This window comes from Passer domesticus, chromosome 6, assembly GCF_036417665.1.
Source record: "Passer domesticus isolate bPasDom1 chromosome 6, bPasDom1.hap1, whole genome shotgun sequence".
Lineage (NCBI taxonomy): Eukaryota > Metazoa > Chordata > Aves > Passeriformes > Passeridae > Passer > Passer domesticus.
Window position 1 is genome coordinate 39,276,668 of NC_087479.1, and position 26,596 is coordinate 39,303,263.

A 26,596-nucleotide genomic window follows, 5' to 3' on the forward strand; every position below is an offset into this window, starting at 1 on the left:
CACACCTGGTATGGCTTCCCCTTCAGACTCTTCTCCATCTTCATAGCCCTGATTTAATCAGGGGAGACCTCTCAAGAAGCTGTTACTTACTATGCAGTAATCAAGGCATCATGGCATCATGAGGCAGTAATCAAGGTAGGGAAGTTGTTATTTCAGAGCAAAAATTATGTCAGGGCCCTTAACACTGCTTTGTTACCTGCCTAGAAACAGTGGGGTATTGGCTAGAAAGTCATTCAGTTACAATGCAAGAAAAATAGAAAAATATGGTTGTGCTGTGAGCTAGAAGTCAATGGCACATAGTCCACTTCATGCTTTAGCACAAAAAAAAAAAAAGTTCAGGAGGATGAGAACAACAACAAAAGTTAATCAGTAGCATGGTACTACAGAGTACAGAGATGGAATGCATTGGGATTTCCTTACCTCTGAAAACAGGTTGCTCTGCAACACCATCTTGTCACTAAAAGAAACTCTTAAATAAATGTACTAATATCTGGACAAGACATCTTTCAGTATAGACTTAAAGGCTTTCTTCACTCATTTCCACAGATGTTAAGGTAGACAATAGAATCCCTTGCAATGGGAACCTAGGACCCATGGTCTTAGGAAGTTTCATAAAGTATTGGGACATAGAGATGCAATCAGGAGCAACAGAGTTTTCAAAGGGAAAAAAAAAAAAGCCCTGCAGAAGAACCCTTGCAGGTTTAGCAGGGTCTGGTGTTCTGGGAATCAGCAAAGCTCCAACTGTGATCACAGTGAGACCTGATATGGAGGGCACATGCAGTAAGATGAGAGGCTTCTGGCTGACACATCTGATTGAAGCTGCTGTGAGATGAGTTTCTGAGCTGGATAGTGAAGCCTGATCTAGCCTGACAGAGCTCATTCTTGGCAGCAGTCTTGTCTGCAGTACTCCCTGGTTTCTGTTGCTTTTATTCTATTACCTTAATGGTGCCTATATGCCATTTCTGGGATTACACACACACGTGCTGGGGAAGCAATGCAGGTAAAAGTAACTGATGGCATTTTCCTCACAGCTATTTTTAAACAGGTTGAGTTCCCTGATGCCATTCATGGTGCAGCTGTCCTGGCAGTCATACCAGGAGAGCTGATGTCAGGGTGCAGTAAGGGCTGGCTGCACGCTAGGACAAGGAGAGCTGTGAGGGGCTGTTCCTGAGGCCAGCAGCCAGGGCCCATTCCCACAGTACCTGACCACAGAGAGCTGGGCAGGCCTGGCATAGCATCTGGATTAAGATAGCTGGACAAGCTCATGGTGATGAGGTTGCTTGCAGTCAAACTGGGTCAGGATCAGGATCAGGCCCAGTGGTTGCCAGGTGTGTTTGTGGTGATAAGGCAAGGCAAGCCTGAGGTCAGGCTGATGAACCAGCCTACAGGTAAAGATCAACAAAGCAGTCCTCTAATGTAGCTCAGACAGGGCCTGGGAACTCTGAGCTGAGCCTAAATGCAAACACACCCTGCCCAAGCCCTGTGGGCAGGGGGCTTTGGGCAGAGCCACAGCTGAGGCTGCTCTGGACAGTGAAGGTCTGTTAGTGCATTCAGGCCCTGACAGGTGAAGCCACAGAAGGGCAGGAGAGGGAGTCTCTGGTGCCAGCTTGTGTAAGCTGCATCTTGTGCAGAGGAGGCAGTTCAGATGATGAGAGTGCATTGGGAGTGTTTGTGTTCATGTTGGCTGGAGCTGCCTCAACCTGAGCTGTTTGCTCCTGCCCTCTCATCAGTTATGTGGTGCTGCTCCCCTTCTCTGCTTGTTTCTTTCTTGTGTTTGAGAATGGGATGGGCATCAGTCAGCAGGGAGTGAGCAATTGTGTTGTGCATTACTTGTTTTTCTTGGGTTTAATTCCTTTTTTCCTATTATTATTATATTTTACTTTATTTCATTTATTAAACTGTTCTTATCTCCACCCACCAATTTGATCTTTTTCCAATTCTCTTCCCCATCCCAGTGGGTGGTGTGGGGTGGGTGGAGTGAGCTGTGTAATGCTTGGATGCAGGGTTAAATCATGACAGGGAGAAATGGCAATGCTCAGGAGGAGCCAAGGCAGCCTCAGAGGCCAGTAGGTCAGTGTCACACTTTGTCTCTGGTGGTCTGTGCTAGGAGACATGGGGAGCTACAGTGCCAGCTCCTCTCCTCCATGGAGGAAGCAGGGTTTCTGTTCACTGCATTGTGTCCTAGGAGTGCCTGCTACAGCAGGGTTGCTTCTGCTTCTCTACCTCAGCAGGGTCTCTTGCAGGCCTTCAAACCCATGCTGGTTGCTCCAGATCCTGGCAAGGCTGCTGATCCTGTCCATCAGTTTGGCGTAAAAGCAGCAGGGAGAGCATGCTGCTGGTCTGAGAAATAATCAGTTTTTTGTTGCCTTTGTCAGTACAGGAAAGACCTCCTGCTGCTGACTGTTCCCTGTGAATGAGTGCTGTCACTGCACTGTTCTTGCTATTTCCTGCATCTGTTTCTTTTGCATCTCATGTGCTTTAGTGCTGAATTTCTGAGTGCCAAGCTGACAGCCTGCTCTTTGGCTCTCAGCTTCCCTATCCATCTACATCCCAACTGTCTCTACCTCTTTCCTCCTGACTGCTGTGACACCAGACTCTGATGTAGCCTTCTAAATCAGAGATCACCCTCTGTTATCCACCTTTGCCAAGAAAAGATAGTTCCCAGCATTATCCAAGACAGCAAAGGAAAGCAAATGATGATGGCCAGGCATGATCTTGGGAGTCTGCCATACCACCAGGGACACATTTTCAATACAGAAGTCTGGTTAGCTGAGGGCATGAGGTTACTGTGAAAGACCTGGAGAGATTCAGGAGGGAAGTGCTGTGATGGGGATAAAACATGCCCTGCACTTTCAGATCTCAGCCAAAGGTAAAAAGTGCTTCTCTGTGAGTCTGTCCAAAAGCAGGGTGGTAGAGGGAAAAAGGGGACCTTGCTTTTTTCTCACTGCCCAGCAAAGAACATGGGTGAGAGGACTGTGCAGGAGAGACATGAGGTGGCTGAGTCTTCCTCTCCTGTTCAGACCCATTGGCCTCTCACACTTGCTGAATGAGAAGTTTTGGGAAAGGAGCTGGCAAATTGAGTAAACTACCCAAGAAGTAACAGGGAAATCTAGTTCCCCATGATTCACAGTGTTGTGTTTTGGACTACCAGAAATCTACAATGATGCCTTGGGCAAAGCAGCAATTCCTAACACAAATGATTTTTTACAATTTTTTTTTCGTCCTCTCTTACTAAGCAGTTCACAGACACTAACCAATCCACATGATTTCCCTTGGGGATAGCCAGTAACTCTGGGAGAAATCTCTGCTCAGTGTTTCAGGGCAGCCTGGCTATTTTCAGTAGTGGAAGGAGCAAAGATAGCCATGAATGGAGGAGAGGAAGATTGAGTAGAAAGCATTCTCCTTCTCACTACAACAAGGGACAGGTTCTCAGCAGGTATGCTCCTTCCCAGCTGAAAGGGACAGTGTGTAAGAGGATGCTCCTAATTATCTGTGGTTTCAGGGATCATATGGAAAACTTTTCCTTGGATTAGGTTAGGTTTCTGTCAAGTCAGCAAAGTGCCCTGCCATGTATTCACTTGGGTTGATGCAAGGGAAGCAGCTGGCTGAGGGTTGTGGCTGAGCAGGCTGCCAGTGTGCTGGACAGGGTGTAATTAGTAGCTGCCTTCCTAGGAAAAAGTATAGCACCAAGACAGGCAGTCATGTCACTCACTGGCTCCATGCAATGCTTCCAGCAAGATCTAAGATAAGGAGCTAATGCTGTATGTGTACAGTGAACAAAGTTTACAACTCACACAATTTTACTGCAGTCTTGCAAATGTTGAGGTTTGGAGAAAAGCCAGCAAAGGTTGAAGGAACACATAACTTAAGGAACACAACAGATGGGTAACACTGAGAAGTGTAGTCATGGATGGCTTCTCTGATTTGGGGCTGTGTTGCAGCTAAAAGGCTGGTCCTGCTGCACGTGCTGTCACTTGCACCCACTGTGGGAAGTGGCAGCTGTGGGCTGAGTTGTGTCCTGAGCCCTGCTCAAACAGCGATTCTCATTGCATTGCTGAGCTCTTCTTGGGCTTGTGCAAGTGCTGGATAAGTAAGGCAAGGGCTCGGAAGTCTAGGCTAGGAGAAGAGAGGACTGTCCCTTTCAGCTGTGCCAGGCAGCCTTGCTGGGCTGCCAGACAAAACTGCTGCAGTTTGATGGAAAGGCTGATGGGAGTGTAGAGCCAGGGAGGAGTGTGCTGCTCCTGAGTAGTTGTTAAGTGCATCTCTGTGTGTTTATACATGTGTATCTTCAGGGTTTTGTTACTCCATTTCCAATATTACAATTAAATGTTGATTTGCAAATGTGTGGTAATATCACCTCTGGCCTGGCAGGTGATTTGGACCTGGGAAGCTTTAGATATACCCCAGAGTAGGGGTGTGCCAGCTGATGTGACCTGGCATTTCCTGGATCTGAGGACTAGTTTTAGATCTTGCTGTGGTGGTCTGTTTGGAGATGTTACAGGTGTCCCTGCTGGAAGCAGGCTGTTTGGCAGGGGACAATCACTCAAGTGAGGCAAGATACACACATCACACCACATAGCAGCAATGGGAAAAAGTGAGAAATGAGTAGATCCTGAGCTCCCTTCTTTCAGGGGCAGTTGACAGCACAGGCATTAACTTGCCTGAGGTCAGAACCAGCAGGGCCGTCCACCCATCAGACATGACTCTTCCAAATTTTCCAGTACGTGTGTAATCTCTCTTCCCTGCAGATCACCCACTCAGGAGTTTTCTAACTAAACGGAATCCCTCTATTACAGGAACTAGTTGCCTGCAGCCCCTATGAGCATAGGGAGAGTGGCTTAAGCAGAAGACAGTGACCCATGAAAGAAAGGCAGGCAGAGCTGACCAGAAGACAAGGTAATAAGCAAGGCAAAATGAGAAAGCTCTTTTGAAAACAAAGGATTTTCAGAGTAGAAAGATTTTCACCACTGTCTAACAGGTCACTAGGACTGAAGGATTTGGGTGCAGGGGGAGTAGGTAGCAGTACTTCAGCTCCATTGGGGGGCTGCAATGTGTAGAAGGGATGCAGAGCCACTGGTGAAACAAACATCCATAGAATTATGGACACAGCATTCCTTAGGAACCGTCTGGCACCGTGGTGAAGCCCTGAAGAGAATTTGAGAGAAAGGGCTACTGTGGTTACAGCTGGGGGCAGTGACTGTGTTTGGGTGTCAGCCTCCTGCTGGAAGCAGGAACAATAGACTCAGGAAGGAGGTAGTGAAGTCAAAGGGGGAGAGTGGAGGACCTGGAAGAAGACTTCCAGCTGCTTGGACAGAAAGGAAATGCAGGGAGGAAGGGACCACAGGATGTGTAATTAGGACCCAGTGAAATTGCTGCAACTGAAGAGGAGAGCTTATGGACTCCCACACTAAGGGGGAAGAAGTGTTGAGTAGCACTACACTGCCTGTTGAGGTGTCTCAAGCTGCAGCTGTAATTGCCTTAAGCTGAGAGACTGACAAACCAGAGAACTCTGCAGAGTTACTGAATGATGAAAAACAGGAGGACATGGTAAAAAAATGGATATGCTGAAAGCAGCTGAGGTGATTTGGCCTGAAATTTCATTTAGAAAAGTTCACTGGAGCCATGTTGCTTAGTCAAGATGTTCTAAAGATAACTAACCAGTTTCTTCCAGTTACAGAACCTACTTCACCCACCCACCCCCCCTTCCCCTCCCTTTCAGCAAGGATTTGTTCATCATCTCATATTAAGCCTCTTTGATCTGCTAAGAACCTAGGTAGCTTGGTTAGCTTGGTAAAGTCTCACTCCCAGGCAGCCCTGAGTTTGTCAGCTCCTTGTAGCCTGGACCTGGGCAGTGCTTCATCACATGGTTACAAGTTTTTTGTTTCTCCTTTTTTGATTTTGGGTTGTTTTGGTGCAAGGTCCCTTTGAAGACACTTCACCTTCTATCATGCTACCTTACTACTGTTTATTTTGCACAACCTTTGCTGCCAGCCTGCAGTGGGTATTTTCCAACCACATTTCTATGGGTCAAGATGGGGTTTGTGGCACTGGTTTGTCTCACATTCAGCCCCATGATCTGTCAGTAGCTGGTCTCAGTCGAGTTACCCTAGAAATGATCACCTATGGGTCTAAGTGGAGTGTTCAAGCCCATTTTGACTGAAACACCAGCTTTCTTCACAAGCAGAAGGGATTTCAGCAGTCTGCTGTCCCTAAGCATAATGCCAGCAGCTCACGAATGCAACCAAGGCAGCTCCAGTTCACACAGAGCCTGCACTGCAGTGGGGGGAGCCTGCAGGGGATGACAGAGCTGAGCTGCACAGCCTCACAGCTGTGGCCTTGGGCTGGACCTGCAAACAGAGCAGGAGCAGCAGGACAGTTTTTAACAGCACTGACTGGTCTCTTTGCAGGATTGCCACATACTTGCACCTGCCTCAGTGCTTAGTGCCAAGCAAAACAGCCACAAGGACACAGGGGATGGGAAGTGGGATGGAAAGTAAACTGAAGCAGCAATGGCCCCAAGCTCCAGGCAGGGCTGTGGGAGTGCCACTCAGAGCTAGAGGCTAACCACAACTCAGCTGCCATTCCACAGCACAGCTGGCCTGTGGGCTCTGTGACCCAGATTCTGCCTACAGGGCAAAACCATTACAGGGTTAGGCAAGCTCAGCTGCTACTTTGGGGAAATGGGTGTGATCTGTCATAGATAATCTTTAACTTCCTCTTCCTACAAAATTCATCAACAGGAAATCCAAGCTTTGCATGTTAGTTCCAAAATTCTTTTCCAGGAAGATGCCAGAACCAAATGAATTATCTGCTAACCACAGGTGTATGTGCTTTCCACAAGGAATGGCTTTATTAAAAAATAAAACATGACTAGATAATTATTCACTGTGTTGCCCATCAGGCACAGAGGTGCATTTGTATTTTTTTTACAAAAACCATGGGAGGAAAAACAGGCTTCACTGGCCTTCTGGAATTCAGGCACAGCAATTAGTTTCTGTGTACATGTCTCTGTTCACACACAAAACTTTTGGCATGGCATGGAAGTTTCAACTAGAACCTTTGTGGTTAACAAAACCTCATTTGCTTCTGTGGAAAACCAAGTATCCAGGCAAAGCTATTACTTTAATATAAGATCATTAAATGTGGGTTGGTGTGGGGTTGTTTTTCCTCCTTCCCTCCAGCTACATCTTTACTACACAGGCTTTTACTAATCCAGATGGTTTTGGGTAGCCAGGACTAAGTGCCATGCATGTTTCTGAGGTATAGTCCAGCCAAACAATTTTTCATTCTCAGTGTATTGTCTGCTGTCCATTACTTCAGCTCTTGGCAGGAATTTCTGATGTGCAAACAGTCCTTAGGGAACTTGTTCACATAAGATACAATATGTCACAAGTTCTGGAAACCTTCAAGCAGCCCACTATAATCAGGTGGTCATGTTTTCCTAGGACAAACAAGTCTGTTCAGACTTTGTCCTGTGGAATTTCAGGTTGTTTGTACAGTAATCAGAAGTTCTGTTCACTGGACATTTCTGTCCTTTAGCATGTTATGGCCACTCCTACCTCCATCCCTAATTACAGCCTGACTAGAACTCAAATAGGAGTTGAAAGTTAATTTTCCATGTCATCCTCTGTAGCTCCATTCTATCATTTTTTGACCTTGCATGAAAGTCTAGCATTAGGGTTTGAAATATGCAGGTTAATCAAGGAAACTTCAATATTGTTTATAGGATATCTCAGATCATTTTAGTGCTGTTTTAATCTCAGTTCTCTCAGAAGCCTGACAGGCATGACTCTCTTCACATTCACGTGTGCTAGGACAAAGGAGCAATAAATCATTCCAGCGTGGGTCAGCAAGTGGAACACTTGCAATAACTGCACAACACTAATTATATTTTTACCTGGGACACAGAACTGAAAGCAGACTGGATCTTTAAATAAGTCCAAGTGCTTATACACCAACACCTCTAATTACATGGCATAAGCTTAGAGGCATCTTCACATACTGAACCTAGAATACTAATTAAATTCATAGCTAAATCCAGGCATTTTTAATGTCTGTTGCTTAGATATTTAATTGCCTTTTGGAAATACTTTCCCTGTTATTGAGAAATAACATAATGGACTCTAAGCAAAATGCTTTAGCCTTTTTCTTTTGGTTTGCACCCCTCTTTCCCATTCATGAAGTACATTGATAGGGGTATTTCAAGCAAAACCTTCCAACTGTAAGTTTCTGTGGTCTCACAAAAGCACTAAACATTAGTCTCCCATCTCTTTGTCCATGGCAGACTACATTTCAAGGCATCCAGTATGCTGTAAAAGGTTAATTTCTGTTGCAATGAGATATTTGTGATACTTTAATCTTCGTTAATTAACAGTGTTTGAATATCTATTCCCTCCTCTGTTTCAGTCTACATTTTGGTTTACTAGCTGCTGTTAACACAATACTGGTCATTTAATCCCGATGTTCCCCCATGACTTCAGCCTTTCTTATGTGTGTAGCACCCTTTTTCCAAGAAGCTCCGAAGCAGTTCACCCCAAGTGGTTGGTGGAGGCTCGACTGAATTTTGCGAGTCTGACTGCGCCAGGTCACTCACACTTGCTAGGCCAGAATAAGAATGTCACTACAGAAGGTTACCACAAACTCAAAATGCATTTCAGCAGCAGTTTCAAGCAGATATACTAAGTAAGCCATTTTTAAGCAACTGCTTGTTTGCCTTTGTACCTCTGGCAATGGGAGCTTTTCCAGTTTTTTGTTCCCTCCAACTCCTGGGCTAATCAGTCCCTATGCTGGAATATGCAGAGCACTAGGATCAGGATGCCAGGTCTTCCCAGCAGCCTCACAGGCTTTCAAAGGCATGAGCACAGGTGATAAAGATGTTGGACACATCCTCCCTGCTGAATGGCACTTAACAACTGGTCATAAGTGCACTTGCAGCAATTCAGGACAAAAAGGGGAGTTACCCCTCTATAGGTAATTTGTGCTAGCCAGCAGTGCAACCCTCATCACAGTGCAGGGGTCTTTGGCAAAGCAGGGAGTGCACTTATTGCCCTGTGTACGTCAAGAAGATATTGGAAAGGAAAAAAGAGGATCTCTGCTGTGCACTAAGTGCTCTTGAACAGAGGTGTAGCCAAAATAATCTAGATGCATTAAAAACCCCAACATACACAAGTGAATTTAGGAATCCTAAGCAGAACAGCACTGGAACATAGCTGTCATTTTCTTAAAACCAGCCTTCAGCATGTGTCAAAGTCCACTTTAGCTCAGGGAGCATTCAGTCAACTGCAACTTGCTGCACAACAGGTCTGTTCAGAACTCATTAGCCTGAACACCCACACCATGCAAGACAGAAGCTTCTTTCTCCTGTGCCTCAGCTATACTATCACTCATTCCTGGGGTTATCCCAATAAAAATGAGGGCAGTAAAAGGGATGTTCAGGTTGTAGCTGTGTAACTTTTACCAGCTGCCATATCAGGGAAGCCAACAAGCTTGCTGGTGAGGGATACTGAAAACTTATAAAATACAGGGGAGAATAAAGAGCTTTCTGCCAGTCAGCTTGATGGAGCTAAAAAGGGGAAACAATAGTAGAAGTTCCCTATTACCCTGCATATCAAAAATTCATTGAACAGGAAGCCTGGAGGCAGGGCAGACCTCAACACCCAATGTACTATGGATGCATGTGCACTGAAGTCAAGGAAGGATGCTTTCTCTCTTTTACAGAGCTCCCTGAAAACCCTTACCTCCTTTCACTGAGTGCAAGTCAAAAGGATCTGTTTCTTTCTGCACTCCTACACTACTGTAGTGCTCAGAAAAGTCTTTATTCATCCTTGTTTATTTTTTAGAAAACCCCTACAGATCTAGATGTTTAAAATGAAGCATTAGTTACATGGAATATGTGCCTTTAAAGTCCAGAAGCTGCTGGATATACTGCAAAGGTGGGTTGGGGCCAGGAGTGACCCAGTGGCCTCTGCAGGAGATGCTGGTATGGCTGTGAGGCACTGGTGGGACAGCAGCAATCATGATCCAACCTTCTCAACATAATTAGCAGGATACAGTCCAACTTGACCAGTGAGAAGTCGGCCCTTGCACCAGCCCTGCTCATCTTCCTCACTAATCTTCATTAGTTCTTCACCTAAAAGTAAGAACAGTCATTAGGAGGCAGCATTGAGAAAGGCAGCATGACATTTTGCCCACCTAGGATAACTTGATAAAAAACAAGACTATTAGTCTCAATCATGACACTCTTCTCCCCTTATCAACACCCTTATCATAATGCAGTTTAATCAAAGCCAGAATCACTGATCTCTTCAGTATTTGTAGTCAGTACTATCACCTCAGCCAAGGAACTTAAATAGACCATTGCTTCTTCTATTCAGTATCAGAAATCTTTTGTGCCCTGTAGTTCTGCCTGATTTTCTCTCCCTAAGGAACATTCTTACAAACCAAAGTGATCAGACAGACCTGAGACACTTTTTTCTTAGTGGCTCCTCTGATGTGCAAGTGGGAAGGAAATACAAGAAGCTGCTAAGCTCTGGCTGTTAGGACCCAAAATGCCTATTCCATGATGGAGTGTCTGGTTAGGCCAGTAAGGCATGAGATCAACTGATTTCTCATACTATGACCAGTAAAGACTTTTAACATCCCCACATCTACTTTGGGAAGGGCAGAAAGATCCCCTCCTCGACCAGTAGAAGGTCATACTTCTGCCAGAGGAAGGTCTGACTGCATCAATAGGACATCCCACATTGGCAGAGGCTCAGAAAGTCACTGCTGTTAAGCTGAAGCCTTAATGGTATGTGTTGCTCAGAGCAGATTCAAAAAGGAGATGACTACAGCTAACAAGTCATACCCCATTTCATCTGCTGAATGCAAAGAAAGAACAAAGTCAAGTCTAGAGCACCCATATTGCAGGATATTTTAAAGCAAGTTAGTGTTAGGAAGTTTAATAGTATGGTAACACTGCAGCACAAATATTGGCCTCAGGCACAAGGCCCTGCTACTGAAGGACTTCAGTGACTTCCAGTGGGTGTGTTTTGGACAGCTATAGCACAGAGATACCATGTAAAACTCAAAACAAGCAAGATAGACACACTCCCAAGATCACAATGTCCACCTGAAGATGAGAGGAGGGCAAAGGCAAATTTAAATTTAACTAAAGGAAGAAAAGGGGACAGGTCTGTTTGCTCCAGTGCTCAATCCTCTGCTGCAAGCCAGGATCTCCACTCTTGAGATACCCATTTTGAGCAACAGTTTGCATAGCTGTTTTTTGCCAGCTGACCTCTGCCTTCAGTAGTACATGTCAGTCAGGTGAGCTTCTCCCAAAATACCTATCTTCATATTATTTGAAAAGAAAATCCAGAACACCCATGTAATTTTTATATCAATGGTGCAAGGGAGAAACATCTAATAAAGTTCAAGACACAATAAATGCCCTAAGAAAAGGCAGGGGTCTGCTCTCCCTGCACTCTGACCAAGGCTTAGACAGTCTCTTGCCATGCACCATCACTACCTTTTGGTCTAGAAAAAAAAACAAACTGGATTTCCCACTGTGTCATCCACCTCAAAGGAGCTGGCAGTGGTCAGACCAAGGGAAGAATAAAGGTCAGTTTTCAAGTGGACATCCAATTCTTAAAGAGTGTTTCAATCATTCAGTGAGCCCAAGTGAGGCCAGTGGAAGGTTAGTAAGAGATTAGTGCTTCTGTACCTGCTTTAAAGCTCAGCTCGTCAGCCTCCTGTCCTGTGTAATCATAGAGCGCTCGTACCCGCACACCTGGTACCTGCAGGTCTTCCTCATGCCCGTTGGCATCCAGGCACTTCTTGGGAGTGTCCTCATCTGACCACTCCGAGATGTCCTCCTTCCCTCCACTGTGTGTGGGGAAGGTGAGAGGGGACAAGATGGTTGTTAGCAGATTGATTTTTCACCAACCTCCTCCTGAATCATGCACCACCCTGACTCCCCCTGAGACTGCTCTGCTGTAGGACAGGGTGCAAGAGGCCCAAAAGTCAAGCGAGGGTGAACAGGGAAGAGAGATCCCAGGAGATACTAGATTTTGTTGAAAGCACCCTAGCATTGGAACCCTGAGGGCCAGGAGGATAACTCACTGTCAAAGTATTTTTACACACACACTCTTCGTGACCTCCTCCTACTCCAGCAGACCTTCTTATACAAGGAAGGCCAGTCCTAACTGGAGAGCACAGCTGCATCCAGAGTTACTCCAGCCAAGAATAAGACAGAGAGGAAAAGATATGTTTTGCATCCTGACAAGATGTCTGGAATTATGTTTTCCAAGTCAGGGACAAGAGCAGAGGGGAAGAGCAGCAGAGGACAGACACCTGGAACCCAAAAAGCCCTGCAGAGGCTATGTTCCATACTAACTTCACATGGGTTGGTGCCTTCAGGGTGTCATAGAAGAAGCTGTTCTGCTCCTCTTGATAGGACAACCTGTAGATTGGCAAATAGGGCCCTTGAATCCAATTGACTGAAATACAGTAGTGGCCTTGAAAAATCTCTATATCCCCATTCTTCTCTGCTCAGTTCACTTTGGCCAGAGTCTACCTTTAAAGCAGGACAGCTACTGTAAACAGTAGGATAAATCTGTTCTGCTTCTCCCAAATTCTCCAGGTTTGCCTCCTGGCAAGGGAAGCAGCTATACTCAAACTTGTCAGGTGCTGCTCAGCACCATACCAGGGAAAAGCAGTAAGAATTTGTTACCTTCATTTAGGAAACCACACAGCCCCCAACTTTCTCACCCTGTCTGGGAGGAAGAACCGGGGAAATGCATGCCAGAATTAGACAGCACTAGTCAGACTGGGCTAAATCTTGTCACTAGAAGGATCTTTACCAGGAAAGCACTTTGTGAGGCAGAATGTGCTAGACAAAAAACCCCCAAAAACCCAACAAAACAAACCCAAAACCAAACAGCTACCCTAAACAGCATTTTCTACATAGCCTTTTCCAGAGTGCCACAGGTAAGGCCATAGGCAAGAGACAGGAAATTAAGAGATTGCTCTTATCAATCCAACTCATTCATGACCCTAGGCAGGACTGTACTTTTCCTAACATGATGTATCCCAGAATTCAGCCTTTACCTTGTCTGAAGAGGGGTCTGTGAGACAACACCATCTCGTGTAGGCAAAATGCTGGTCAGTGTGACATCATCAGCCATCTTGCCACTCTTCTCTTTCTTGGTGATTTGCCTCTGTGTTTCAAGGGACCATTCCTGTCCAGGGAAAACCAGTAATACCATCAAAGCCAGTCAGACAGAAACGCTCTTTGCATCTTTTCTACCCAATACGGAACAACAGAAGACCAGGTTGTACTTCAGTAGCAGCTAAAGTGGTCAGCTCAATATCCTTGCTGGTATAGCAGGCTCATTTCTGTAGAATCCCAAGGTGCAACAAGAGAGGCTGTGAGAAAATCATCACAGAAAACTGTCCCACAGCCCTGAGCACCACCTCCTGTTCTCTGACCTTGCAGCTGGATGGCTGGAGTATAGCTTGGCAGCCTACGTGTGCCCCTTTGTGCAGCAGACAGCTTGCAACACAACAATTTCAGAAGATGCCAACATCCCGAGCCTGCTGAGCAAAGACATGGTCTTTCCAACACCAGACTAGTAATGGCCAGTTTCAGCAGAGCAGCTAATTGTTTGGAAATAGCATTAGCACACTCTAGAATGCTGCCCCACCTCAAACTGAGGCCAATTCATCGCCATGCCCGGTCCATGAGTGTTGCGCCACCACTTCAGGTCCTCCTGGTTGTCTGCAGCCATGATGACTTGGTGGAGATCCCGATACAACGCATGAAAGCTACAACCAGAACAGACAGAACCAGCAGTAATCAAATCTCTCAGCAGTCTCCCAAAAGCCAAGTAGGAAGGAAGAGATTAACCTCATGCACAATTACACAGCATCCTCAATCCCACAGGATTAAGGATGCTAGAGCAGCACCTATTCAGCCCTAGGAAAACACAGCCTCCCTTACTGGACAGTAGCCTGGCAAACGGGACAGGCTTGTTTGGTGTGGCAGTGCCTAACAAGTGCCAGCACAGCTCATTAAGTGAGCACTGAAATAACCCAGCACATTCTTGCACGTGGACAGGGAGGTGGCTCAGATTTGTTGTCTCTACCATAAAAGGGGCACAGAAGATTTTTGGCTGTGTCTGTTACCCCTGTGTAACCTCTGCTTAGGGCAACTTGTGGGCTTACAGGCATTACTTCACAAAAGGTCTCTCTACTAAGAGCAAAACAGGTGGAATAATCATCAATACTAGAAGGCAACAGAGCTACTTGCCTTAGCCTGGGATTACATGAGGCTCTTCATAGAATAGAAATGCACACACAGGACAGTACTGGAGAGTAGTGAAAAAGGAAGGATTCAAAGGCAGAAAATCCCCTCTGTAGGCACTGCCTACAATCACAGACCCCCAGCCCTGGTCACTCCAAAGAGACCAAATGCCAATTCTAATATACACTTGAAAGGGCAATAAGCGAGATCTGGCTGATGCAAGCAGCTTCCAGAATTGGCACCCCTCACCAGAGCCTATGCACTCCAGGCTGGCAGAATTCCCCTCTGCATCAGGGCCAGTACCTTTCACTGGTGGAGAGGTTGAGATGCTGGTGCAGATTCAGAAGCATCTCCTTAAAGAAGCACAATCTCTTGCGCTCTGCCTCCTGACAGCCCTCAAACACTTGCTCCATGTCCTCCATGTAGCGGGGATTGTAGCGATTCAATTCTTCCAACATCTTCTCATACTGATCCTTGCACTGTAGGAGGAAAACAGCAATGGTGAGATGTGTTGCCCTGTAGCAAACAAGTCACAACCCTCCCTGCTCTGGCTTGGGACTGATAAGTTTTGTCCCCCCTGCACTGTTGAACAAATACACCAAAGAAATAAGAAATCCCATAGCTGATGTCTCAGTCCATTGCTCTCCAAATATTCTTGCAAGTTTCCTGGTCTTCCTTACTACTCTCTTTCATACAGGACCTTCCACACTTTCCCTGTTGTGGACAGACAAATGAGCTATTTTTGGTAGCCAAGTCTTCAGCTCTACAGGTTCCACTCCCTGCACCAAATCCCCTACACTTTTTTATTTTTTATTTTAAATTTATTTATAAATTAGGATCTTGACTAACTCCAAACACCAAGATATTAGTTACTGAAGTCTCAGTCTAGCTCACTAAAATCTCAGATGATAGGAATCCACATCTTCTTACAGGCTTCAGCTGAGTCATTTCACTGAGGAACATTACCACCAATGCTTTTTCCTTGAAAGGAGTATCCTTGTGACCCCCATCCATACAACACACACACACACACCTTCTCAGCCTCCTGAGTGCACTTCTCTACACGCTCCTGCAACTTGCGCATCTGCTCCTGTGAGACAGACGAGTCTGCCTTGGCATGGTTCTCCCTTGTATGGGCTGTTTTCTCCTCCTTCCGGGCTGCATGATAGTTTTTCTTAGAAGTCTCCACCTGCAGGAGAAGGGATGCAGAAAAAGCTATGATCCTGCCCACATTGATCCTCCAATACTCAGAGGAGGCATGTTAACATTTCTTAGAGTCTGCAGCAACCTAACAGGAATGCCAGTTCAGCATTTAGTAAACAATGCTTCAGTGGGAAGCTTCAAATGATCTCTTTTTCAATGCTCACCTGCTGTGCAGGAATACAAAACCTGTTACCAAAGTCTTCCCATATGGGAAGGAAGTTATAAAACCACAAGGACATGAGATCCTCGAGAGATCCATCCCTCTCTGGGGATTCTCTGCTCCTCTGGCTAACCTAGTTTGTTTGTCCAGTGGCTCTTGGAATCAGGCAGCCAGCTCAACTATCCTTATCTCTTTCCCTGTTCACACTTTGCTTACATCTTTCATTTTCTTCACCCAGGGTTTCTGGGCCTTTCGAAACCCGTCCTCTGCGTCCTTTGTTTCCTTGAAGCCTCCAATCATCTGCTTGTGGTAGGCCTCCTTCTGCCAGGCCTTGATCTTATCGGAATCTTCACCAGCCAGGTGGTTCCGGACAGCCAAGTGAATTTCACTCAGTTTGTCTGCAGCTGTCAGGAAGGCATGCCAGGCCTTTTCCAGAGTACCATACTGCGGACCTGCAGGAACAAGCACAGGAGAGGCCCTTATACCCACTGCCCACCGAAGGGAATACAGATTCTTTTCCTCTTACATACACCTACCAATATGGAGTCACTTCCCTAACTCTGCCCCATCAAACAAGTCAGCACTGAGTGGTCTCCACAGTTCCACCAGGCAGCATCTAGACTGGCTACTGGAGCTGGATGAGATGGGCATTTCTTTGGGCAGCTTCAGACGGTGCCTGCTAGGAGAAGGTTTCTATAGAAAATTCTCTTCCCAAATCTGGCTTAGGCTTCACATCAGAGAGCAACATTAATTCATGACTAAGGCTAGGCTTCTGTTCCACAGACCAGAAGGTCCTTTGGGACATCTGTCCCATTGTTTCCAGTCACTTTGTGAGACACTATCAGTTTGAGCACACTGCCACTAAATCACAGCGTTAGTAGTTATTCTCAGACTGGAGGAGAAGACAACTAAGCCTTTCTTAAAGGGGGGGTATCTCCAGCTTGACATGGACTGCCCAAGAACTTGCCAAACTAAGCACAAAGTTGGTTTTTTTTTTAATAACCATGCACATGACAAGAGAACACATCTCCAAGTGAATCAGAAGACTGACTACAAAAACAGGCAAATACACAAAATAGACACCAAAGAAAGTTACCCCCTTCCTGGGGAGAGGAAGCCTGCTCCTCAAGGAAACAGTGTCACCTCAGGAAGAGATGGCACACAAAGAGGGGAATGCAGTGATTGCTTCCTGTTCCCAGTCTGATATGCCAACTTTACCTCTCTCCACATTGGTCCTCCACTTACGGGACCATTCTGTTAGCTGCTGGGCATAGTTCTTCTCTATCTTGGCTCGCTCCTGGAAGCAGGAGATGAGGTCATTGCAGAGCCGGTAGCCATCATCCACACGTTTCACTGTCCGCTTGTAGTTTCCAGCCTGAAATGTCACACAGCATTGTTTATACCGTACTGACTTTCACATTCCTACAAGTACACACAAGAGCAGGTCCATCATTGCACAGGGAGGGAACATGGGCCCTTCTGAAGGCAGCATCTGGGTTCAGACCCTCCTCTGGCAGTCTCAGGCAGACACAGCACTGGAGGGAAGAAGCTGAGATGATTTGTTTGCTTCTCTCACAGCTCAGATCAATGTCAGCTGAACAAGGACTCTCATTCCACAGTTATCTATGGAAGACTCACTACTCCCTGCAGTAACACACAGCATGACACTGAACCTTCCCACAGCTCCTCCCTTCCACTCCTCAAGGGCAACATGTCACCACAGACCTGGAACTCAACCCAATTCCACCAGTGGGTGGTAAGATGACACTCCTACCTCCCTCACACTCCAATTATCCTTCCTTACCTCCCAGAAACTGCCCCCAGGAGCCTCCCCGCCAGCATCATCTTCTGATGACATCACCCTCTTTTTCTTGCAGCAGAGAATGTTTGCAGATTTCAGTTACCCTGAGAAGAGAGAAAAGTGATTTCCATCATAGCACTGGCTGAGCCTTTGCAAACAGCATAGTTCTCCATTACTCTGGGAGCTGGAGGAGCCCAACTTGCTGCCCTGCAGTCAAGTACTGTCATCAGTGCCCCTCAGCTGCAGATGGCAAGGTCCAGCAGAGATGCCCAGGGCTGAACTGGCCTCCTCCCTCCCTGCAGACAAGAGGCCTCCTTGGCAGGCCTGTAACACCTTAGGAAAGGATGTTGTAGAAGACAATCTTGCCAAACCTTGGCTGTGCAGATATCAGACATGCTCATGAATCCAACAGTCTTCAGCAGCACCAAATACTTCTGCAGAGATTCTGTTCTTAACCAAAGCCCTCGAGAGGGTAAGAGAAACAGAGATAGCTAAAGCTCTTTAAAATCTGCCTTGAAAGACTTTAAATAAAGTCTTGTGTCAATGGAGATGACTCCAGCTTCCCAGTATGACTCAGGATTACAGGATTACAACAACTGGCTGGGGAAAACAAGGCTGAGCAGTCAGCAGGCAGGCATGTCTTGAATGGGGAGGAGCCCTATAAGCTGCCCACCAGCTGAGCTGGGCTTGAGCAGAAGTACAGAAATGTGCTGGGGCATACCCAGCCAAACAGCAGTACAGGTGCCTGTTACCCAGCAGCTCTGCTTCCCTAGAAACATCCCTGCACAGCTGCTCTGTTCACTACACTCACTGCATTAGGCTCCAAATCTAGGCTGGAAGGTAAAAGGCTCCTCTCATTCTCTGCTGTCCAGAAGTTTTGTCCATTCCCTTGTGCTAGCCTGCACTGTCCTTTTGCTCCTGATGTGGTACTAAGCCATGAATTCCTTGGGGAGAGGTTCAGGGTTGTTCTTGTGCAAGAATGAGAGAAGGAGAAACAGGACCCAAGCCCAGTCACTTGCTGACAAACCCAGTTCTTTTCAGACAAGCCCAGGTTAATGTAGCATGCATGGCCTTTGCTGCCACTTCTCCTCTTGCACATTCCTGGTTATAAAAAGCTTCCCTCACACCCCAGAGAGGTATCTGCTCATTCTGCCAGCCCACAGAGCACACAGCAGAGAAGAAGATCAGGTCAAGAGTCCACATCTCCCACCTCATGCAAATCCTTCTTGGTGGCATGAGCCATACAGTGAAGTGCCCCAACCCAGACTTCAGGAATTTCTGACATTTGGCTATGTTTGCCCAGTGTCATTCCATGGAGTATCAGAAGTATATCAGTGCTGTTCCTCTGGCCTTATTCAGAAGGCTGGAAATGCTGAATTCCAGTCACTGAAGCAAGTCGTTAAATGGGATATGACATTCAGGTACACAAACCCTGAAAAATTAATTCCTCCACCATGCCACCAGCTGTGCCTGTCCTCCCTCCCCACCATTTGTCATCTGACTGCAAACCATCTTACAGCCTCCAGAGCATGCAACTCTACTCCTGGCCCCAGTAACTACATACCTGAAAGCTGAAAGTGAGATGCCACAGGGAGAGCAGTGGGAAGCTGGCAAGTGAGTCTCAAGCTCTTCAGACTCTGAAAAAAGACTGGAGGAGACAGATATGGACACAGTCAGACACTCCTTTGCAGGGATGATGCCTGTTCTGATGCACACAAAAGGCTGTCCCTTTTCTACCAGCTACTTAGGAGGGGCACCCTCTGATATAGCAGCTGCACCCACTGTGCCTCCCGAGATGCCATGTTCCAGCACGTAGGAGAGATGCCAAATCCTTGTGTCACAAGATCTAGCCCCAGAGAGAGTTAAAATAGAAACACTGGGGTGGCTGACAGCACTGTGCAGGAAAGGTAGCATCACAACAGCTGAGCACAGGGAACAGCTTGGGCCAGAAAGGCCCAAAAAAAGCACCCAGGCACCCCACATGGGGCCTGGTCCCCCCCACTGCAGTGTCCAGTTTAGCAAACAGGACAGTGCCTTCATGCCCTTGCTGCATGTACTTTTACACATAGCAGCCTTTGGGAGAATGAGAGAAGGACACACACATACCTCCTCCAGTCTCTTTTAACTAAAGATGAAGATTTATACACAGGTCAAAGAACTTGATAACTCTACATAAAGAAAAAAAGAAAAGCCACCAAAACTCACCAGAATGCATATTCTGGTCTACAGTCCCTTTAGTACAAGAGCACCTAGCACTGCACTGGTAGGATGTGGCCATCTAGCAGGGAAGCTTTTTTGTCCCTTGCTTCCAGTAAGTTGTTCCCATCACATTCTCAGAAATCCTTTATTTTGCTATATGGCACAGGTAATGGTCATCAGCTTTCTACAGAGCAAAGAGAAGTATAAGGTCTGCAAAGGCTAAGAAAAGCTAGGGCAGAACAAGGCATTTTTGTTTATCTCACATTTACATTCCTGGGGATTTACCTCAATCTAAAAAGTTAATTTATTTAAAAAAAAAACAAAACAAAACAAAAAAAAACCAACAAACAAACCCATACAAAAATAACAAAACCCCCTCAACTACAGATAAGCAAAAAAAATCCCACCAATATGCACTCAGCTGAGGCTGGAAGATGAGGGCAGCTGAGAGTAGAAACTGCAAAACATGGAAGTGGGATTTTTAGCCAGATGATAAGACCATTTTTGAGAAGAAATGAAAGAAGGTAGGGAAACAGAAGGAAGGAAAGAAAATCAGACTAGGTTATTGCAAACCAATGACTTTTGGTGAAGAAGGGGAAGGCAAGAGGTTGAGGGGGAAGAGTTGTGACTCTGAATTATCCAGGTCACTGGATAAAAGGCTAAAGCTTCCAAGTAGTCCCTGATAAAACCAGACTAAACATTCCTGAAATTGCTATGATTAAAAAAACCTTTGTGAAGGTATGTAAAAATGTATTTAAAACCCATCCTTTCTTTCTTTCTCCTGATGAAGATATAGATCAATGATACATGACACATGAATGCTGTATCACTTTTTCCACGCTACTCCCCCATCCCCACTTTATCAGGAAGCAATGAATCACAAACATGCCTTCCATCTCTAGTGTCCAATTTAGGCTGAGTACACAGTACTAGAATTTGGGGGGTAAATGTGGAAAGCTGTTGTATGGCAGTATATGCTTGTTCATTTGAGGGACAGTCAGGCTAAGCAAACATCCCAAAACCTGAATCCATTCTTTCTGCAGTTTCCATGTTAGATTTTGAGTCACATCTGCTTGCTTTCTCAGGAGTCATCAACTAAAATAACCAGATTTACTATCACTAACAGGCTCTGAAATATAATAGTAGCTGTGCTGGATCAGACTAAGGTTTATCATGGCCTCATAGCCTTTCTAGAGAGCAGCCAAAAGGAGATACCTTCCCTCACTTTGACTACAGAGCAAGCATACATGATGTCTCCCTGCGTGCTCTCCAAGCCTCTAACCACTTGCTGACAGGAACTTCCCTGAGCTGGATGTGCCACCTATGGAAAGAGCACTCACCAGATTTCTCTTCCATTAATTTCTTCAACCTGCTTTTGAATTAATATGATTTTTCAGCATCTGTGATATCATGTGTCAAAGTATGCCACAGCTTAAGGCTTTACTGTAGCCATCAGCACAATAGCTGGGGGGAAAATACAATGAAGTGGTATAATATTTCTGCAGGCTAATTTCCCTGACCTGAGTAAGCAGTCAGTTGAGTAGGTATTTCCATAGCAGTTGTGTAGCCTTTATAAAAATCCAGAAAAATCCAGCTTGGTAGAAGCAAAAAGGTCAAAGAACAAAAACGAACCTTTCCTGCTGGGCTTTTTCTGGACTTTACATACTTCATGAGCCCATGTCAGTCAGCAGATCAAACTGGATCTGCATGCAGACATAGGGAAGGTACTTAGTACTGCACAGAGGGGCTGAAAAGAACAGCTGCTGCTGTCACCCTGAGTGAGCCCTGGATGAGCAAGTAGATTGCCAGTCCACCCCTTCATGCCAATCTATTCCTGAAATACCACATGGTGTGAGCCACTCAGTGTTTGAGACCAGGGAAACCCAAGTTTGACGGGAAAAGTAAATATATGTGCCAAAGCCTTGACGTTGTTTTACAGCAAAGTAAAGATGACAGGGATACCTCATGGACAGCCTGATTTAGCAAAAGCCACCAAATGATTCAGGAGGGCTGGCAGAGCCTGTACAGTATGAGCAACATAGCTGAAGTTATATTGGATCAATTAGAGTTTTATGTGGGCCAGTACCACATACAAGACTCCTAATGCCACTGCCACCTCTGCTAAGAGGAGGCTATCTAGCAAATCATATTTGCAGGGCAAAGGAATGTTCATGCCTACCTTCCCACCTTTATTTATCAGCTCTCACAGTTAAGAGCTACTTAAGACCTCACAGCAGCTCCTGCAAGAGGAGGTCTCTGAAGAAGAGGGAAAGAGTGATTACACTGCTGTTCATTTCTCACCTGCAGAGGATTAGGGATAAAGGCATCACAGACACCACTACAACCAGCAACATCAGGCAAACTGAACCATGCAAATGACAGCTACAACTATTTCTGCTTGCTGTGTTAGAAAAGATACCTCCCTTCTTCTCCCACGTACCTGCTCTCACTTAGGAGCCAACATAATTATTAGGCCACACCTGCTATCAACCCCCTATTAAGTTATCAAAAAATGCTTCTTGCTCTTTAGCTGCAAAAAGATGGAATGGCTCATGACTGTCTCACTGATCCACTCAGGAAAATACCCGAGGGCTCATTGTGATAGAGCTGTTTCTACCTTTAAGCTATGTTGTTATTCTCACTTGTGATCCAGTCAGGGACGTGTCTGAGACCACAGATCCCTGCCCTCAGACCAAGGTGTTAGGCTAAAACATTCCCTTTCAAAAACATGTGAAACCTACTACGTGTTGTAGGGTGTGCCTTGTTGCTTCGTGCTTTCACAAGATCTGTGCAACAGGGTCCTCATCCACAAAGGAAACTTCTACATCCAAAAGTAGTAATAGCTCTTGTCCATTGAAGGCTTTCCTCAGGCAGGTAAAGCACAGAAATTCTCTTCCACCTGTACCATATTCCAGTACTTCCAGCCTCCAAATGCCCAAGACACCACTTCAATGCATTGCTTGACTACCTCCTGAGAATCCTTATGAGCAACTGTTTTCCTAAATTACCCAAAAGCAAACCTCTGAACTCTACAAAGGCTCACAGGGCTGCAGCCCTGCAGGAATTCATCCACACAAAAAAAGCTTGTAAATTGCACCAGACAAGGCCTTCTGCCCAACTCCTCTTCCCTTTCCCAACTACAGCAGCAAATGCTGCATACAGACACATGTAGGAACAAATTGAGTTACATTTATCTAGTAAGTGAGGCTTTGGTGAAGACGCATTTTTATTGTGGATCAATTTCTATATAGGTGCTACAGCCAAGCTAAGCAAAAGTTGTAATCAGTAATAGGTTGCTACTAATTAATTTCCACCTCAAGACAACTACCACCAGAAAACAGGAATTTGATTCTTTCTGCAACCAATTTGTTTGATTCCCCGGTCATTTTTCTGTAGAGCACTCAGTGGTCAAGGCATTCTTTTCCCTCCTGGCACTCTAGTATAGGTTGCAGATAAATGTTTCAATCCAAACAATCCAATTACTCAAAAAGATGGCAGCCTCCCTTCCCTTACAGAATGACAAGCATGAAATCCCTTTTCTTTTTTTCCTTTTAACTTGTCAGAATGAAACTAGAGAGCTTAAGCCAGGAGGTTCCACATCACTCCAGCAGTGTAACAAACTCGATTGCAGTTGGTACAACAGAGAGAACGAAATGGGGCATGGGACAGGGTGTCCTTTCCAGACTCCCCAGCTCTGGAACTGCACATCCAGTAGCTCTGCACCAGAAACTGGGATGATGTCCAGTAATGTCCTCTTCACTGCCATTATGTAGGAGTTCTGGTATTTATAGGCATACTCACCTTTCTGAAGAGGAGACAGTTCTTGTCTACTGCTAGAAAGAATGCCAAGTAACACAAAGATCCCCCAAAACTTCCCTTAGAGGTATTTATCTTATTGCAGTGTCACGCCCTCAGCAGTCACCTGACTGGGAAAGGGACTAAGGCAGTGTTTCCCAGCTTCTCCCTAAGGACTGGAGCCTGCCAGTGCTGTCCAATACAGTTTCAAGCAAGATTTCAGCTCATTTCTCCATCCAGGGAAAGGCCAGAGAGACACTAGGCAGAACAGTAACTACACACAGAGGTCACTTCAGCTCTGTGCAAAACTGTAACAGAAACCCATCTCCCAGCCCATGATTCTCTAGAGATCATGTGGCTATCCACTAGCAAAATTCTCAATGATTACACCAAAGTACTAAAACACAGACAAGACTTAAGTCCAGACCACAGCTTCTTTATCTTAGTCTTCACATTCAGATCAAGTTAATGTACTGATGACATTCTCCATGTGCCACCCCAAGCTGTTTTCAAAGTGTTCATGCAGAACTCAATCCTTTCTACTATTAGCTATTCCCTGTCAGCAGCCAAGGCTACAGGACAGGCTTCTACTAATACACTGCTGCTGATCCAGGGGTTAAGATTCCTGGCTGACATAGCTTTACCAGACAGAAACTGTTTTACCAAGAAAAGGAAAAATATCTGCTTTTATTTCCAATACGACGTAGAGGATCTTTAATACTACAGGAACACAGATCTACTTTGGTTAACATGACAGTATGAGACAATGTTAATGAAGGAATGTAGTGAGCCATCAAGATATATGTTAAGTTTTTTTTCCCCAGTTGTTCTTTTTATAAAAAAAAATAAATTATCATCTCAAATACAGAGCTGAAGGAAAAAGCCAGCACTGAACCATTGTGTACCATACTCCAACAGGGTAATAGGCTATGTTCATTTTTATTCCAAAGGGTTGTTGGAATAACTTAAACATGTATGTTGTGTCTATGTGTTGAGCAGCTGCAGCTGACAGCTTAGTAAGAAGCCACACATACAAATTACATGGAACAGCACTACTCTAGCTGCTTTCTTAGACCTGTTAACAGCATAATTCCTGTTTCACTCCTTAGTCACAGCATGCTCACTTTCCAGCTCTCACACTCCCTGTCTCACCACTCTCTCAGGGCAAGGTTTTAACCCAGGCAGATATGGAGAAGCTGAAATTGTTGCTCTCCCACTCCCTGGCCTCTTCACTTGGTTGCTTCTATGCTGGATATTTCCCAGGGTACTTCCCACCCAGCTGCATCAGTCTCTGCAAGCAAACACCAAATGCATGCACTTCCCTTTTCATCAGATGGGACCCCAAACGACTGAAAGTTCTTTCTTCCTAAATCACTGATAAACAGGTGTTTAAAGCTCTAGTCAAAGCTAGTATATCCCTCCTCAGCAGTATCAATCCACATTGAATGCAAACATTTTCCAGGATTTAATCTACATTTTACCTGGTAATATTCTTTTCTGCACTTAACTGGTAAAATCAATAGTCCATTCTGTAACAGTTGCCTGGAACTTAGTAAAGTAAGTTACTGTAGCAGCAGGTTAGACCAGTCTGTCCTCTCCAACTAGGCTTGGAGTAAGGAGTTTGATTTGTTTGGATCTTTACGTGAACAACACTGATCCAAAGAGAATAAAATGCCCTGGACTCATCTAACCCTGAGTAAAGAGGCACAAAAGTGGTGATCAGGGGTGTTTCCTGTGGTTGTGGATGGGGAGTGGGTAGGGAAGCAAACTCCAGTAAGTTCCTGCCACTGGAATATTCTCCTGTGATTGAATCACTTTGCAATGCCAAGAGCAGGGATCAAGTTTACATGAATGCATTAGGAAGTCTTAAGGAAGCAGACTGCACTCAATGTAATCACAAACTTTGTGGGAGCCACAAGCCAGTTAGTTCCATTCTAACACTGTGCTTCTGGTGGTTTCTTGCTTCATTAGACTTCACAGCAGTCAGAAGTCTCCAGACTTCTCTGCTTCCTTCTCCCACTTGGAAGCCACAGTGACTTTTTAACTCATCTGCACTTCTGCAGCTTCTAGGTTTCCTTTACCAACAGTTGTCTTTTCCACTGGCTGCTTTTTGAGAAAGAGGAATGGGAGATAAGAGTTGGAAGAAATTTGTCCTTCAGACCAAGTGTGTGACAATCATATTTTAAAGTACTGCATTTCTTTATCTATGGTTGCATCAAATAGGTTTCTGGTTTTACATGGTAAAAGCTGATTTACTAAAACTGCTTATTATGTGAATACTTTCCTTCCAAATATTCATATAATGGAGACAAAAACATTAAAGATCATCCTCAAGGCATTTCTGAAGTTCATCCAGTTCCCTATAGTTTCAAGTCTCAAACAGTCTGTAGAAGGAAGTGCAACCAACTCCTTGACTTGAGAGCTGAGTAAGATAAAACTGATGCTACGGCATGTCTCATGGTAAAGAAGAATGAGGTTAAAGCATCACACACATTGCTTCTGTTCCAGGTGTGACCAGTTCCTCCACTTTGACAGCAAGGCTCTTTTTTTACCTTTTGTTACCAGAACTAGGTTTATTCTGCAGGAAAATCTAAACAGCATAAAAACAACTACAACTTAAGGCAGATTTCAATACCATATGAACTGGAAGGACTGTAGATTAGCTTTTACACAATAATTTTGCATATTTTTATTAAAAAAATATGTGAAAAGAAAGCATCATTTGCTCTGTGCACTGGAGAGAACTTATATTCCCTTTGTAGCATCTCCTGGTTCAAGTTTGGCAGATCAGTCACTTTGGAGGTATTCCACTTCTAAACATATTCATACACCTTTCTGACAGATTTCTCAGAAATACACACAGGTAACAAGGTTGAAGTAGGAAAGCCATTAGGAACTGGCCTGATTCATACTTCATTGAATCATAGAATGGTTTGGGTTGGAACGGACCACAATGATCATCTAGTTCCATGGCCATCTTGGATGCCACCCATTAGACCAGGTTGTTCAAAACACCATCCAAAATGGCCTTGAATACTGCCAGGGATGGGGCATCCACAACTTCTCTGGGGAACCTGTTCTTGCAACCCTTTACTTAAAGAATTTCTTCATAACAGCTAATCTAAATCTCTCCTCTAGTTTAAAAGCATTCCCTGTT

General features: G+C 45.2%; 1 protein-coding gene and 1 long non-coding RNA gene across 5 annotated transcripts in view; one reads left to right on the plus strand and one right to left on the minus strand.

Annotated features, from left to right (window-relative positions):
- On the plus strand, positions 1-18,042 carry LOC135303256 (uncharacterized). The gene is made up of 3 exons (XR_010364715.1): positions 1-135; positions 4,797-4,896; positions 17,223-18,042. It is a non-coding gene; the product is annotated as an uncharacterized LOC135303256 (long non-coding RNA).
- The window catches only part of PACSIN3 (protein kinase C and casein kinase substrate in neurons 3), a 21,529-nt gene continuing 4,729 nt past the window's right edge, over positions 9,797-26,596 (minus strand). For 2 of the 4 annotated variants that reach the window (XM_064424802.1, XM_064424803.1), the window contains exons 2-12: positions 19,010-19,093; positions 17,449-17,549; positions 16,863-17,019; positions 15,861-16,096; positions 15,315-15,470; positions 14,585-14,760; positions 13,683-13,803; positions 13,087-13,217; positions 12,374-12,439; positions 11,702-11,862; positions 9,797-10,129 (exon numbers count right to left, since the gene is read on the minus strand). In XM_064424802.1, the coding sequence (XP_064280872.1) occupies positions 10,014-10,129; positions 11,702-11,862; positions 12,374-12,439; positions 13,087-13,217; positions 13,683-13,803; positions 14,585-14,760; positions 15,315-15,470; positions 15,861-16,096; positions 16,863-17,019; positions 17,449-17,502 (1,374 nt within the window). In that variant the 5' untranslated portion in view covers positions 17,503-17,549; positions 19,010-19,093 and the 3' untranslated portion in view covers positions 9,797-10,013. The remainder of the gene's footprint in view (positions 10,130-11,701; positions 11,863-12,373; positions 12,440-13,086; positions 13,218-13,682; positions 13,804-14,584; positions 14,761-15,314; positions 15,471-15,860; positions 16,097-16,862; positions 17,020-17,448; positions 17,550-19,009; positions 19,094-26,596) is intronic. The other 2 variants (XM_064424805.1, XM_064424804.1) reach the window with 2 other exon arrangements.